This window comes from Magallana gigas, chromosome 9 (assembly GCF_963853765.1).
Source record: "Magallana gigas chromosome 9, xbMagGiga1.1, whole genome shotgun sequence".
Classification (NCBI taxonomy): Eukaryota; Metazoa; Mollusca; class Bivalvia; order Ostreida; family Ostreidae; genus Magallana; species Magallana gigas.
In genome coordinates this window covers 4387987-4405050 of record NC_088861.1, presented here as the reverse complement: position 1 = coordinate 4405050, position 17064 = coordinate 4387987, and the positions used below count along the sequence as shown (strand labels likewise).

Genomic DNA, 17064 nt, shown 5'->3' with positions numbered 1-17064 from the left:
CGACTTTGTTTATTTTTTGCCAAAATTTTCAAACATTTCCGTCAAAGAATTCTCAGCAACTATTTATCTCAGATGCTTGAAATTTTAACACACTATTTGTTTAGGCATGCCATATTGTGGGATATATTTTTGTATCAATCGGACGTCAACTTCCTGTTAAATGACGACTTTGCGTTTTTTTTAACCAAAATTTTCAAACAAATTTTCATCAAAGATTTCTCAGCAGCTATTTATCGCAGATGCTTGAAATTTTTACACAATATTTGTATAGGCATGCCATATAGTGGGATATATTTTTGTACCAATCGGGTGTCAACTTCCTGTTAAATGACGACTTTGTTTATTTTTAGCCAAAATTTTAAAACAAATTTTCATCAAAGATTTCTCAGCAGCTATTTATCGGAGATGCTTGAAATTTTTACACAATATTTGTATAGGCATGCCATATTGTGGGATATATTTTTGTATCAATCGGACGTAAACTTCCTGTTAAATGACGACTTTGCTTATTTTTTAACCAAAATTTTCAAACAAATTTTCATCAAAGATTTCTCAGCAGCTATTTATCGGAGATGCTTGAAATTTTTACACAATATTTGTATAGGCATGCCATATAGTGGGATATATTTTTGTACCAATCGGGTGTCAACTTCCTGTTAAATGACGACTTTGTTTATTTTTAGCCAAAATTTTAAAACAAATTTTCGTCAAAGATTTCTCAGCAGCTATTTATCGCAGATGCTTGAAATTTTAACACACTATTTGTTTAGGCATGCCATATTGTGGGATATATTTTTGTACCATCGGATGCCAGCTTTCTGTTAAATGTCGACTTTGCTTATTTTGCATATTCACATCAGAGCGGGGGTATCACTAGTGAGCATTGGCTCACAGATATCTTGTTTATTATAAAAGTCAAGGTTATAGCAAATCTCCAAATCCTTATTAGAGGATATGTTTCCTTGGCCCTATTTGCCTTATAATTCACCCATAGAGTACTAGTTCATTTTGCAAAGTAGTAATCCCTGTGTATAAAGTTATAAAGTTATAAAGTTATTCAATTATTTGCTTCAGTAATTGACAGCAAAATTGTAACGAAAACGTGATATAAGCTTTCACATGTTTTTATCTTTTAGTGCAACAAATAACAGCAAAAATAAGCATTTACCATTATAGTTATGTTTTGCAATGTTTAATAGTCTCTTATGACACGTATTACCTGACATAATTTCTGCGGGTTTAATTGTTTGCGAGATAAAAAAAATAATGGCGAAATAGAAAAATAGGAACAGATAATCGTAATTGCAATAGTAGAAGAAAAGTACATCTTCAACATTTATTAACTAGAGTACTGTTTTCGATTTTGTTCAAGAGCATTCACCTCGGTGTGTATTGGGTGTAGACAAAAACACATTCTTATATGCATCTAATATCAAGATGAAGATAAAATCATAATTAACAAATTAAGTGTTTATCGTCATCAATTAAAACTGTTATTTTAAGAAACGATACAGTTAATCAGGAAAATAGAATCAAGGTGATGGTAATTAAGACTCCCTCTACTCGGTTCTAAATCTGTGGCGCTGACGGGAATTAAGATACGGAGCCGCGTTTTAACGTAATGGCGATAGAGTGAGCGACCCACGGCTGGAAGTGGAGACAAAAAAACTCCTAAAATATATATCGTGGCTGATGCGGGTCTCTGAGAGAGAGAGAGAGAGAGAATCATTTTATTACTTTACCACATAGCAGTATATGAAAAATCAACAACGCTGATGTTGCAAATGTTATACTTTGGTAAACTCCCAAACTGTTTGTCTTTTGATAGAAGAGGGGAGCGTTTTCTTATAATTAATAACTTTTATAAACCAAGTGAACCTCGTCATATATATCTCTTATCCACGAAAGATATATCAGAAAGTCTGCACTTTACTTATTATATCATTTTATGTAGACTTCTGAATTCCACATCTGCCATTAAAACTTTATAACACTTTTCGAAATTACTAATAATAAGAGAACCATTGCTTAAGAACGGGATAAATTGAGAAACGCTTCCAGTACGCATCACTGATGTTGGACTTTTATAATAGGAGAGATAGCGTGGCGTTTGAAGATGGCTCTGTAATATCGAATGGCGCGGCACCGCGGAATTAAAACACAAATCTTCCAAGGTTTTTTATTATTAATTTCAAGGAGGATTCTATTTTTAAAGCAACTAATTGCCAAAACGTGTATCATTTTGATCAAAGGGCCTGAGCCAGAGAAAGATGCCATTTGCATGATTTATATATCAAACAAAATATAGCAAAGAAAACCTCGTCTTTATTAATGGAAAAATAATTTAGCTTTATTTAATATTCCTGATGAATGAAAGATATACATTGGTTCCCATAAGAATACACATTCATCTTAGAAGTGACGTTATCGTGTAAACTCTTAATTTATATTTTGCCCGTGCAGCAGATATATAGAAATACTGCCGGTAACGTTAACGGTACGAGTTTTTCTAAGCGTACTATTTGAATAAAAACGTTACCAATTATTTGGCCAGCTTTCGAATTATTCGCGACCATGATTTTTAGCGCAAGTGATCGCCATTCAAAGTTCATTCTCAACGTTCTTATACATCACCGAGACAGAATTCGCGTTCCCTAGGTATACGTTGAGAGGCCCTCAGATGTTTTAGCTTTAAAGATGCCGTTTCATTAAACGTATTGAAAAGATTGATTGGTTGTCGTTGGATCACATGAGTCTTTGTTGTGATTTATTTTCTCATGTATAAATGGGCATTATATATGATTTTTATATATGTCAGTTATTAGGGTTGAATTTTGATAACGTCACGCCCTAAATTAATATATACTCCCTAACATAAGCATTTAACGTTAAGATTTTTCTCTTGATAGATTTATACATATATATTTTTCATATTATATAACAGTTATACGCATAAAAACATTGGGTTTATTTTTCATGCTTAATAGATATAAATATTTTGTAATATTTAAGGAATATCTACATGTACCTATCAAATAACCCTTTTCTTGTACCATATTTGCAGGAAAGTAGGACAAGAGGCCAATGTATGCCATTATTTTATGCTTGAATACATTGATTTATGTATTTATAGAACAAAAAGAACCACAGAATAATCTATATGTACATCGATCTACTAACCCTCCAACTTCTACACGATCTCTTTCAGTTGTCCATGATCTATTACTATTTTGGTTAACCCGATTGTGGCATTTTTTGATGCAATGATATATATATTCATATACATGTATCGACATACAAAATATATAAAGTCTGATAGCTTAAAAAGCATATCGACCATGTGTGCAAGGTTGACGTGCTTTTATCCCAGATGTAAGTCGATGCATTTCTCTTGCGCCAAGTTTCACTGTCTTATAAAAAAACAGAAACTGCTTTATTGTCATAGTGTAAACTTTGAATCTACTTGATGTACATGGGTGTAAAAAAAATACAGAATAAAATCGTCATATTGTAAAACTCTATTTGCATCCACTTGGTATAGGTTTGATTCACAGGCACCTGACGAACGTTAATTTTTTTTCAACTCAAAATGAAAAAATATATATACTTCATAATATTAGGAATGGTATATTTTGTTTAAGTAGAAGCAAAATTAAAGCATATGCCTGTGGTATTTCAAAGAGACATGAATGTACCAAAAGACAGTAACCATTCGCCGCAATTATATGTGTGCATATTTATTTCTCAAACTGTAAATTACATGCAACCTCGTCCACATCTTCAGAAAAAAATATATTAAATAAAACACCACTATTTATAAGTGTAAATTCTGTCAGATCTACTAGTATTGACATTTTTTTTTAATTTTGAAGACAAGTACTCGTAAAAATATAGAATTTGATTAACGAAAAAGTGGCTTATTTATACATCTCAGTTAAACTAGTATCTTTCATTTTCTCTCTTTCAATTTTCCCATTCTTCTCTCCAGACGCACCCCCCTAAAAAAGAAATGTGTATTATCACAATCTCTTTTGAACAAGAAAAAGTACAGGTCATGGAGATAATAAATGCAGGTTCGAGCATCCATCAATGTCTAATGATGAACTACAAATCTACACACTAAACGACGGGAGCTCGCCATGATGAATTGACTCTGGTCAAATTTTTCTTTCCTATCTATCACTGCGGAATGTTCGATATACGGGTCAGTTTTTGGGGGCACGTTTTTTTTCTTCTATTTCGTGGATTCCCGTTCACAAATCTTTTTGGAACGACTTTAGTGCAAGCAGACTAGCTAATTGTCTATAGCTGCCAAGTAATGGGTCAAGATTTAATGTGTAAAGAAAATTTCATGCGATATGTACCCGAACACTTACATTTTCAATATTATACAATGTATTTCTTTAATTCATAAGAAAGCATGAGAGGAGTGAATATATGATGCTAGCCATACACATGTACATACCTGGAATAAGCGTTTATTTCTTAGATTAAAATAGTCTCGGACATATTTATTTTAACGTTTTATTCTCCCAAAATATAAATATGCTTGACCCCCATTTTTCTATGCTCTCATGATATCGTTATATAACACCGTTTCTTAGCAATTATTACAGTATTTTTCATCATTTCGAAAATCCAGAGAATTGTTTGGGGGATTAACAATTTCGGTCAAGATATGCGCGAAGTTGTTCTGTCGTCAGCTCAATTCGGGAAGGCGTCGATATAGAAATTCCTCAGCAAGTTCCCCGGTGCGGGTGGGACAGTTGTTTAGGAATTCTTATCAAATTCTTTCGGAGTGTATTGTCCGTGTTACTTTAGAGAGATCCTAACCGTACGTACTGAGTAACATTGCATTGACAACTAAGCATTATGTATTCCACTCCATTCAATCGCAGCCAAAGTAGATATAAGAAAATTTAAATGATAGAAAATTGATAAGAAAGAGAATTATATCGCCTGTTTTATCAAAATATACATCCTTGCTCCGAATATTGTGAAGATAAGCTAATAAAAACTCGAAATTAAATGTTGTAGTTTGTATTTTTAATATATTAATTCAATTTAAAAGAAAGATATTTAGGTTTATTACATAAAAATTAGTCTACCATTCATGTCAAAAATAATTTGGTTTTGAAAATTATATTTTTAAGCTAAAAAAAAAAAATTGGACTCCGAGCTGCGTTGCCAAAATCTATTTCAATTTGAAAGTTGAAATCTGCTACTTTTTACCAAAATTAAGATTAAATTATCAAATGTGAATTAAATTAGCCATGACACGATATTTGATTTTGTTGTGTAAAATTTGAATTTACCGATTGATAAAATCGTTATCGGTTAAAAAGAAGTCTACATAAAACAAATACATGTACAAATTTTGTATTTAAATTTGAACCTTTTAATTATTAACACTATACTTGCAAATAAAAAAAAAATGAAAATTCAAATTAAAGAATCACCAATAACAAGAGACGAAAAACAAACAGAGAACGACGAACATCAACAAACTGTTATTTATTATGTTTTCCATCTCCCTTTTGGCTCTATATATGGCGATTATAGCTCTAACATGGACACCAGTCGTTTGACATTCATTGGCTTCTGTCTCCGCCGATTGTCAGATAGAGCCTTATTTTTCATTGCAAATTTATTAAGACAATAAAGCCTTTACACGGCAATGTGTCTGCATGCATATATAGTGTTTGTATTTCGCCTTTTTGTTTCTTTTCTATTCAGCGTTTATAGATAAATACTTAGAATCGCAGGTACTTGAGATCTGTTTAATCCTTTACTCCAAATGGAAAAAAACCCGCACCCCCCCCCCCCCCCCTGGAATTTTAAAACCATCCCATCCCTGCACTCTAAAAATTGTGTTTATTATAAAATGGGATATTTGTACACATGGGTTCAAAGTATTCTCCACCAATGGAAGATTCAACGAGCCCAGGGTTCTAAATTGATGGAATAGTGTGAGGGCGGGTGTTTCTAGTCCCTCAAGCACCAGTGACATACACGTTATATATATATATATAGGTTTTTTTTTTTTTTACTAATGTATGATTAACAAACGGTGCCATACCCACTGATGTGCCAGTATCTTGATATGTCTGGACAGTTGACTCACAAATTGGGGTTCATATAATTCTGTGGGGGTCAAGGTGAAAAATTACACAAGATGTTGACTCTGGTCCAAGTTGCAAAAACAGTTGCTGGTCAGAAAGCTACATGTAATTGCTGAAAGAAAAATACAATATGTATATATACACGCTCTCTAGCTGCGTCTTAGTCCAAATAGACGGTGGATATCTGTAGAGTAATCCTCTTCTCTATTACTATTAGCTTCTTTCTTCGTTTATTAATAAGTATCATATCTCAGTTGCTTAAGATAATATTAATAAATATATTTAATAAATAAAAAAGATTTTAGACATTTGATCTGCGTTTTAGAATTCTTGACTTTTTGGAGGATTTGTTCAGTCTAATCGTACAATTATTACCTTTTTTTAAAAGTAAAGATGGGAAATCAAATCGGTTGAAATTTGACGATATACAAACACTCCAAATTAATATCTTTGTACCGTACCGGCCATATGGTAGGACGGAAAAGAGGAATTTGAAGAATCCCAACCTATTTAACTTTTGTAATAGAGTCCGCCAATTTGATGTCATGAAGTCTCCCCCCAAACATCAAATAAAGCTGGAAGTCATTCTCTGTGCACCATTAACAAAGGATAGACTAATGAAAAGAGGCCATTGTATCTCCTATTAAGAGGCGGAGACGTGGCTTATAGCTCTACAGAATGAAATTAATTTCTTTTAACATGGCGGTATCGAATTTTTACCGTCTGGTAATAAAACGGCGCACTTTTATAGAACTAGTTTTTTTTAGAAATATAATTTGATACACCTGGTATTGAAAAAAAAGTTTATTTTTTAATGAAAAAAAATTTAAGTTAAACTTTTTTGTGCCAGCCAAGAGACGGATTGTAAAGAGCGCGATTCTTTCTCAGTTCTTTGAAATTGTGATGTAAATGTTGATAATTGTCTCTAGGTAAACTATATAAACCCGAAAAAAGCTAAATATAGAGACATGATTGATTTACTACTTACCTCAACATTTATTCACACAATTCAAGGCTACTAGGATAAGCAGAAATAGCTCCGGCAAAAGATTGTTAAACTCAGACAACCATTTCCTCAAAATTTCAAATTCACCCAGTTGCCAATTTTATTTTAAGGTATGTTACTGATAATTTTCTACATAAATGTGACATGAATGTCTTCCAACCTATTTTCTTAAATGTAGTTCGTGTTTGTAAATTAACATGAATAGTAAAAGCTTGCCAGGATAGATTAATATTATTGCTGTCAAAACCAAATTGTAGAACTGCATAGTAGCAAAGTTTTATCTTTTTTCATTCTGTACAAAAAATATTATCCACTGACAAACGTTGTGTTCGGATATTGATATTTAGAGGGTTAATTGTGGTTGGAAATTAGAGTTTATATCTTTACATACTCTCTCTCTCTCTCTCTCTCTCTCTCTCTCTCTCTCTCTCTCTCTCTCTCTCTCTCTCTCTCTCTCTCTCTCTCTCCTATTGGCCTAAAATAAAGCTCCCGGTCGATTGATCTGTGTCAACATAAAAATACAAATCCAGGTCTGTCTTGTTCACTTTTGACAAATGTATAATCTGCATGGAGACGTTTTTATTTTTACTCTCCAAATCATTCAAAATCTGCCATTTAAAATCGTGATACCCATCTACCTGTCGGATGTTAATTGATAAAAAAAGAAGCCTTTTAAACAGGTATGATGTTTATCACAGTTTAAAGTGAATGATAGTCGCTTGTAACCCCATTTTCGTGTTGAATTTAGAAACGGCTCATTTCTTTGATGGATGTCAATTTCTCCGCAGACATCGTTAATTCTAAATGAGTCGAAATTTAAAAAAAAAAGAAACGGCTTTGTCAAAAGTTTAATCTTTCCAACAATGCCAGATTGCCTGAATCATAACATTAAACAGAGGCATTTAAGACACAACAAGCATATTCCATTTCTCTCTTCCAAAGTATGACCAAGGCACACTCTTATTGGGTATACTGTCTTTGATCTATGTTCTATTGAATTACAAGTCTAATCTCTGTACAGGAAATGCACAACCGTGAGTCAACTCTTGCGAAGGGGTTCTTTTATGTCAATCCTCCAATAATGAGATCTCACGAAAAATAAATAAATAATGTTTGATCTGCCTTTGTGGACAAATTCTGTTTAAGACTAGGGGACAATTACCACATTTTTCAAATATTTTTTCATCAAGATGACATAACAGTGAAAAAAAAAATACATTATATATACGTGCCTCGGAGAGATATGTATTTACCGTTTAAATTTGCAATTAATCGCACGAATGTGAGAGAGCAAAACCCATTATCATGTATTCTTAATTGATGAATTCCAAGTTTAGAGTGCAAACCTTCTCCTCATCTTTCAAATTCGTCAGCGAGATATAAATCTAGGAAATAAAGAAAGTGCCACAGGATAGATGGAAGGTGAGAAAAAAAGTAGGGAGGAAAATAAACAAAGCATAACACCCCTCCCAGGCAATGGAATTAAGAGGGAGTATTTGGGGTGAATAGGTTCCTGGACAGGTATTAAGCGAGCTTTTTGCACCGGGTTACACGAAATGCTAGAGGCTCTGTATGATTTCGATAAATGGACTCGATTGGAAATACACACCAAACAGGTGCATATATCTCTGAATCGCGAAAAATAATAATTTATCGAAACACACCACTTGAAAGAGATCAGGGCGTTTTGAAATAAATTCATTATTCATATTAAATCGGGGAAAATGTTTTTATTGAGGAATAACAAGATCAGATTGCGAGAGATTTAATCCATTGGTTTAGATTGTTGTTTTGTTAAAAAATAAACTTTGTTTTTACAAACATAATCAGTAGTTTATTAAAAGGAATTGTGACCTTGTGAGCTTTTCGATTATGTATTGGGTACTAACGTGACTCAGTCAGAGAGAGAGAGAGAGAAAGAGAGAGAGAGAGAGAGAGAGAGAGAGAGATGCAGTAGAGGATATAAAGATGTGACCCCCAATACCTAACCTCAACCCTCCAAGAAATTGAACACAACGTTTGCCAGTGGTGGCGATATTTTTTGGTGCAGAATAAAAAAAAATAAAACTTTTACTATTCATTTTCAGAGAGAGAGAGAGAGAGAGAGAGAGAGAGAGAGAGAGAGAGAGAGAGAGAGAGAGAGAGAGAGAGAGAGAGAGAGAGAGAGAGAGAGAGAACCACGAACTGAAACAGGACCTCTTGTAAACAATTTCAAACAAAACCTATTTATGAAAGTTGACTTAAATTCATTCGATTAAAAGTGTATACAGAATCCCCCGCCGAGTAAGGATCTAACGCGGCTGTTCTATCTTATCAATTCCATGAACAATTTATTATCGTGGGTGATGATAAAAACTCAAAATTATAATCCCAAATCTATTTTTCGAATGAAATTAAATTTACATGGGTCCGTTCGGTTTTCTGCGTTGTGGAATACGGCTGACACCAAATCTAGCAACATACCCTTGTAACTAAGTGACTGTAGCTAGCTCTTCACACGCGAGATTTAACAAACTTTCAAATTCAGAGCAGGTCAGAGAGATAGGTAAAAGATAGCGACGATGTCCTCTCTATGAGTAATTTGAACTCAGTGTGTGTGTCATACTCTTGACAAATAATCATTGACTGGGTCATTTCACTTACATCTGGAAGAATATAGATATTTATAAACGAAAATGGTGACGAAGGATTTCAATAGATCATATAGGAAATCCTGGATAGTTTTGTTTATTTTAGGCGATATATATAGATTTCGTGAACTTATTGATTTTTCATAAAGAAAGAGGAGATATAAGAAGCCCCGTGAAAAATTTATGAAGATTTTACAATGTATGAAAATAACCATCGTCATAGACTAACAAAACACTCAAAAACACGAGAACACAATAGAAATGCAAAACAGGAAATGATATATCCCATATTCGAAGAATACGTTTTGTTTACTCAAAGACGTAATTCAAACAAGAAATATTATAAATCAGAAACTGAATACCTGTCGTCTGAATAAAATCATTTGCATTTTGACCCTTACGTAATATTTGGCATTTTAAAATGGTAATAATAGTAAAAAAAATTTTCTTCTTTGGAACATTTTAAATTTAAATTCGAATGCGTAATCACAGTAAAGCTAGAATGACCTAAAGATATATTAACCCATATAATGCTATGAACAGCTCACCACCATTCGTGAGGAAAACGACCTCAAGTTTAACTCGCCCTAATACATCTAAATTGGCCCAATGAAACATAATTACAACAGAGGACAAAAGGCGACAATAAAATGGATGGGTAGGTAAATTATGAGTGACCGGAGAATCCCTTCAACTTCACGCCCGGATCTGACCCAGTGAAATACATAATTCGCGTCGGAGACTTCGTAATAAAGGAGGCAAAATCATATAAAAAGCCCCTACAGAATAGCAGTCTTGTTTAGATGTATTGAAGGCTATTGGCAGGACCTGTGTCAAACAAGAGTTTTCTTCAACGATCGACAGTGTTTACCTTCTGAGCAGAGCCTGCCCCGTTTTCACCTGTGCGCCGTTCTTTTAATAAAGCACCTGTGCGTGTGTGTATACAGCTATATAAGCTTCGACCCTCAGATAGCACACATTTAGACTTAGGGGGCGAGAGCTCCACGATCGTATTAAATCCATTATTTTGTTTCAAAAATATTGATTCAAAGGATCAGTTTAAGCAAAAAACCTTGACGTGTGCGAATTAGGTGCATTTGGAAAGGATAGAAGTTGAGTGAACTTCTTGCATAAGTTATTTTTTTTTCTAACCATACACCAGGTTGTTTAAGCCTCGTGCTCCGAATCCCGTGGAGTCATTGATGCTAAAAGCCGAGCCGGGATACAGTGTATTCATAGTTTACATGGATGCGGGCCAGCGATTGTAGCTCTATAAATGAATAACCGATTTTGCGGAAGATAGAGGGAAGAGAAAAAAAAATCAGCAATTATCGAACCTCCTGTCGCAAATCATCTAGCGGCTTCATTTTAATTATTCAATTTTTTTTTTCGTAGAGTGGGAGAGTATATATAAAAGAAAGCGACTGTGTTTACAAGCAATGTGTAGTAAACTTTTACCAAGAGATCGTGCGTGACTATATATACTACCTGGAATAATTCTGATGATTGTGTCTTAACTTTGTGGATTTTATCATTTTAATAAAGACTCTTAATTGCCAAAGGACCAATTCCTAATGAAGACCACTATGACGTCATCACTTAGAGTAGTGGTCCTAGGGGCAGAAAAGACGGGTAAATCAGGTGAGCCTTGCTCTCATTTATTTTAAAATATTCTTTTGAAATATTCAATATGTTGATGTCTTGTGAACCTTTTTCGTACTTAAACCTAACTGCATTTATTGCAATAAAACTTAGCAGTGGCGAGCAAAACTTGATTTAAATACAGTTAATATGTTTTAGGCATTTATAATAGACTGTATTTACCATCAGAATCTTGCATGCTGATAAAAACTTAATTTAACATCTGTATGGGTCGAAGGCGAGACTTAAGTTACCAAAAAAAAAAAACCAACTCAAAAGTGCAAATTGCAAAGTACACGCGTTTCTTTTCTTCCTTCTTTTTTTAACAAACTTATTATCAGATTGATTTCATTTTTATGTCGAAAAACACTAGATAAAAAACCGGAAACTTCTGTCTACCTACAAAACTGCTTGATAAGTACTACAGTAAAAACATAATAAGTGCATACTGTCTAGGACGACTACATCACGTTTTGCGATGATGTACGATGGCTTTGATCAGAAAACAAACAGCAAAAGCCCATAATTCAGATTGCCTTGAACAGCCACCCATCTGTTCCTCTGAAGTAGATTTTCCCTTCCTATTTTTTCTCTCTTCGTTTTAACATCTGAGTGAATGGTGGCGCTGGCCATTATACGTGATTCTTGGTGCAGGGATTTGACGTAAAATAAGACTTCTAAACGTTGCTTTTTGTTTGGTTTTGGGATCACGAACAGAGAAATCTCCGGAGTTTATGTTTTAATTGGTAAACACCGCCTACTAACACTCGTCAGAATCTAGAGTGGACCATGTTGTTCCAGTTTGGCAGTACACAAAGCCATTTGAAAAATCAGAAGTTTGAAGTATACCCACCGTACAATAAGAGCATGTTTGCTGAAAGACCTTCTCACACAATTTTAAAAGCTGATGGCAAATTTGAGATGGTTGAAGACTTTTGTACACATGTATGACCACACAATCCCTTTATTGGTGTTTCAAGGTTTTTAAGATGTCAAAATCCCAATATAAGACATCCAATATTTTAAAGATGTCAAGTCTGACCTTAATTGTTTGTTTTCAACACACATTACAAAAGCAACACCCAGGAGGGTAATTATCAGAAATGAGCTAGAATCAAACTTGCCGATTTATGTAGGTGGATTTATTTCAAGGACGATGACATGTATTAAATGTCTGCAATGTTTAAACGTTCATTTTTCACGACTTAATATGGCAGAAAAATAAAATAGAAGCCTATTTAAAGTCTTTGCTTTCTATTTACTTTGCATTTTTTTCTTATGATGAGCAAACAAAGACCTATATGGGTAATAGCCGTTAAGTCTGGGTCTTGGTCTTTTTTTGCAACCACTAAGACATTTTTAAAGTTAAACGATATACACACTGTCCCGCAAGTTACCAAGCGCTGAAGGTTTTTTTCTTTACATATGTTAATTCTTTGTTATTGTTGGGGTCCTTGCTAAATAGCTTAGAACGGACATCAAAGAACTATTTTGACAATTTGAGTCTGAAGCGGCGGTTCCATGTCATTTCGTGGTCTGGTGATTTCGCTGGTAATCCATAAGATGGCAATATGAGCTCACCCATCACATCTTTTCATGTCTTTTCTTGTTCGTCGTGACAATAAATGCGGAAATACAACGATAAAACATTTAGATGTTGTACCTTGAACAGAAATTTACAATTCTTGCAAGTCTAGAGTTTTTACAAAGAAATTTAAAATGGGTTAACTGCTTTGAATTCTTTGAAGTCACAAAGAACATTGTTTACGACTGTAACGTTTTAATGCAGTTTTCAGACAAACGTTGACCCTCGGCGTGCACTAAGGGATTGAACACAAAGACTGGAGACCATTGTTTTACGAACCATTTACAATATCGCTCTCTTTAATTAAAGTTTTACTTTTTGTTTTTCAAGGGTTATTGCTTTTTACTGCCATAGAAGAAGCCTCGTGTTACATTAACACTGCACAGTTAATGCGTGCACACTCTCTCTAAAGTTCTCATCCATACATAACTTTTAAATATTTTACTTTCATAGAGAAATAAACCTTAATCAGAAATACATTGTTCTTCGATTTGAGTCGGCAAGTGCTTTTGGCTTCGTGAATGGTTCTTCGGATATTAACCCTTTCAGAAACATCTGCAATATATGCCAAGATCATGTTGATTACGCAACATTAAGCAAAAAATATATTTATCTTGTATAAAATGCAGCATATGATCTGAAAGTACGATTTTGTTGTACGATAAACCGCTGACGAAGGAGAAAAGGGAAGGAGATTAAGCACAAAAAAAAAAATCTCGCACACATAGATAAGTTCATTGTATCTTTGTTGGAAACATAAAAGACAAAAATGATTTGGGAGCTGAGGGTGGTGAATATAAATCCGAGATATAAAGAGAGTTAAAACGGACCTATGTATAGTTTTTTTCTTTGATTAACATGTTATATATTCATTGATAAAAATAATATAAAACGGATCCTGACAACCTAAAAGAAATACATCGGACAAGAAGATAGCACCTGGTTATAAAGAAGCAGCTTTTGTACAGCTTGCACTCCCTTAGTACATAAAACATCGGGTAAAAAAATATGTAGGAGCTATATTGTGGGTGGCTCGGTTTTAGACAACTCAGCGGGTAGAACCCGGATCAAAGAAAATCACGCCAGCTTTGTCTTTTTTATGTGACCTGAACACTTCTATGTAAAATAAGTTTGTAAGTGATCATCAGGGGTTTCAAGATCTAAAATTGCTTATACAGCGCCCGATGTCGAGAAATTAACATTCCTGCATTATTCAACCCATCATCACATACAGCTACATTCTTACCTTGAACAACTAGATAAATAGGGATCTAGGTAAAGGGGGGCCCCCGCGCTAGATTTGACAATGGACGTCCTACTCTCAACTTCAAATTAAAACAATATTTGTCAACCAAGTGTAATCTTATGGGTTCTCGACAAAAGGCGACTAAATCTTTAATTTTACGACATAAATTGGAGGAAAAAGAGGCGTTATGTTACATTTCTTTACACCTGTTAAAGAGCTCAGAATATTTCTGTGTGAATTACTCTATCACGTTTAGGCTATTCCTTTACGTAATTAAATAATGCAGCAATTAAGAACTCCTGAAGTGAACATTGTTTTTAACTGTATAACAAACCTTTTCAAAGAAATAAGTTATAGTTTTGAAAATCTTTGCAAATCATTGTGCAGGGACTGTTGTGGTGAAATTTCAGTGATTTCATGAAAAAAGATATAATTATTTTGTTCTTTGTAATTAAAATTTTTAATATTTGACAATTTGTTGTAAACACTTGATTTAAATGTTTCAGTTTATTAATGATCTTTTTTAATTTCTTTTAGCTGTCACTGTGAGATTTTTAACCAAAAGATTTATTGGAGAATACAACTCAAATATAGGTGAGAACAATCGTGTTTTGTCAAATTATCGTGTGCGTTTTTAATTTCAAATGTGCACTTTTGTTTTTTGAAATCCTATAACTTATGCACTTTTAATCTCTTTTCACAGATCTTTTGTACAAGTCGTGCATAAAGCAAGAAGACTATCTGACAGACATCGAAATTCTAGACACCTGTAGCAAAAAGGTAGATATCAATTCTTACTCATCTTCCTCCAACTGTCAAAACCCTAATGACAAATCTCCTCAAAAATGCGGATACAAGATAAAGAAGCAATGTTCTTCCCTGGGCAAGGCCGAAATCAACATACGTAATCATAAAAACCTGAATGAATGAATAGTGATTACGTAACGTTATAGAAGAAAAACAAATACTGTCTGTTCTTGTTCAGACGAACAAATCTTGCGAAGTTCCAACAATAACAACAACAATATTATGAAAACACAAGATGCTTGTAGTTTCAACTTTTGTGTCTCTGTTTTCATTGAAAATTAGTCTAAGTACTGCTCTACCTGATAATATAAACGCGGTGAAGTCATAATCTATTACCTATATTTCGGGTTTATTTGTTCTGACCCACGGAATGTGTAAATTTGAAGAGCCAGTGTTAGCTGGAGTGTTGACATGGTTGAAGTGATTACGGGGAATTATGCATTACCCTAAATACATTATCTGTCTTATCTTTGGAATTCGTGCTAATATTCGATTGAATGTAAACATTTCATATTAATCCATATCGTATATAGGTCATCTGAAATATTAATGCAAATAAACCCAAAAATGAGAAAAATCTCCTTATTCGTGTTAAACATGTTTATTATCATTCGAAATCTTGTATATATTTTATAGCTATACAATGAAATGATTACTGCTTATATGATTTTTAAAAAGATGATTTGAAATTGTTTTCTTTTTTAGAGTAATGGAACTTCGCCATCAGCAGAAACACAGATGAACTGGGCCGACGCGTTTGTGATAGTTTACAGTATTTGTGATACGTGTTCATTCGAAAGGGCGAAATCTCTACTGGACACTATCGGCAAAGTGCGTTCAAACTCTTACATTCCCGTCCTTCTATTGGGCAACAAAACGGACCTCGAACACAGAAGAACTGTTGGCGTCGAGGAAGGCCACCAGGTGGCGCTAGAGTATAACTGTCAGTATTATGAAGTTTCCGCCGCGGAAAATTACGTCACGATCAACATTGCATTCCAGGCTTTGCTCAGAGACGCTAAAATGAACCAGCAACAGAAATCGATGCTTAAGCGCAGGAGAACTTCTTTAGTAAATGTTTCCAAGAAACTAGGTGCCATGTTCAGTGGGAAAAAAGACTGTGCCGAGTTCGATAAACGACGGACGTCAATGGATGTCAATTCGCCGCTCAAACTCACGTGAACAAGTGCTCACGCGAAAATGCGCGTGAGACACGAACACGAACACGTTAAATCTAAAGAAGAGGTTTGCAAGAGAAATGAAAAACAATCCAGCATTATCTGTGAACTGTCTGAATCTTCAAAGAATCAGATTATCAGAAAGGTGCTGTGAGAATTGCATTGTTAAGCAAATTGTTAATCGGGCGTGTTGCAAGAAATTAAGAAATTAGAATATAGTTGTCAGACTGTGCGTTTTAATACACAAGTCTTTGAACAGAAGACAGAGTTCCGGTATGTGCCCCCTTAATTTGAGAACGACGGCATTTCCCTGTGATGTTTTTAACGAGATAAATGATCAAATCATTGCTCACTAAGATGCCACTCTATTAAATCTGAAGACAGAGTTTATATTATACCCAAGCATCGAATGCTTCTTGGTTTTGTTACAATTGTTTCTTTATTCATGTTATTTCGATTATCTTTGTATATCCATTTCAATAAACATGAAATGTGCTTTCTTGAAACCGTCTTATGTTATTTAAGTCTCCTTTAAACTTTCCTTTATCTCCTTTGTCTGTTTTCAAATACAAAAAACTTTGACGAAAATAAATGGAGGGGTTTTTATCACACCATGTCCTGGTGCTGGCATCGACCAGTTTTGCCAAACTGAAGGCTTATTTTAACAAGACTATTGATTTTGGCACAGAGATACAATTTCCGTATTGACATATTTACACTGGGTGACAGACTGTTACCCAAAACATCGTTGTGTAGATTGGAAACCCTGACATGCACCTTGGCACATGCAGTGCATTGGAGGTTCAATACGTAACTTCAATAGATTAAGCCCCGTTTTTAGCTACATTG

The 17064-nt window shown here is 34.2% G+C and overlaps 1 protein-coding gene across 1 annotated transcript; it reads left to right on the top strand.

The window, feature by feature from the left end:
- Positions 1-10308: 10308 nt before the first annotated feature.
- Positions 10309-16721, top strand: LOC105343047 (ras-related and estrogen-regulated growth inhibitor-like protein). The gene is made up of 4 exons (XM_011450201.4): positions 10309-11399; positions 14768-14824; positions 14934-15010; positions 15743-16721. The coding sequence occupies exons 1-4, from the start codon at positions 11333-11335 to the stop codon at positions 16217-16219; spliced, it is 678 nt and encodes a 225-aa protein (XP_011448503.1). The 5' UTR covers positions 10309-11332; the 3' UTR covers positions 16220-16721.
- Positions 16722-17064: the final 343 nt, after the last annotated feature.

Coding starts and splice junctions, on each gene's coding strand:
- LOC105343047 (XM_011450201.4), top strand. CDS start 11,333: ATGAAGACCACTATGACGTCATCACTTAGAGTAGTGGTCCTAGGGGCA. Junction 11,400..14,767: donor AGAAAAGACGGGTAAATCAG/GTGAGCCTTGCT, acceptor AATTTCTTTTAG/CTGTCACTGTGAGATTTTTA. Junction 14,825..14,933: donor AGAATACAACTCAAATATAG/GTGAGAACAATC, acceptor CTCTTTTCACAG/ATCTTTTGTACAAGTCGTGC.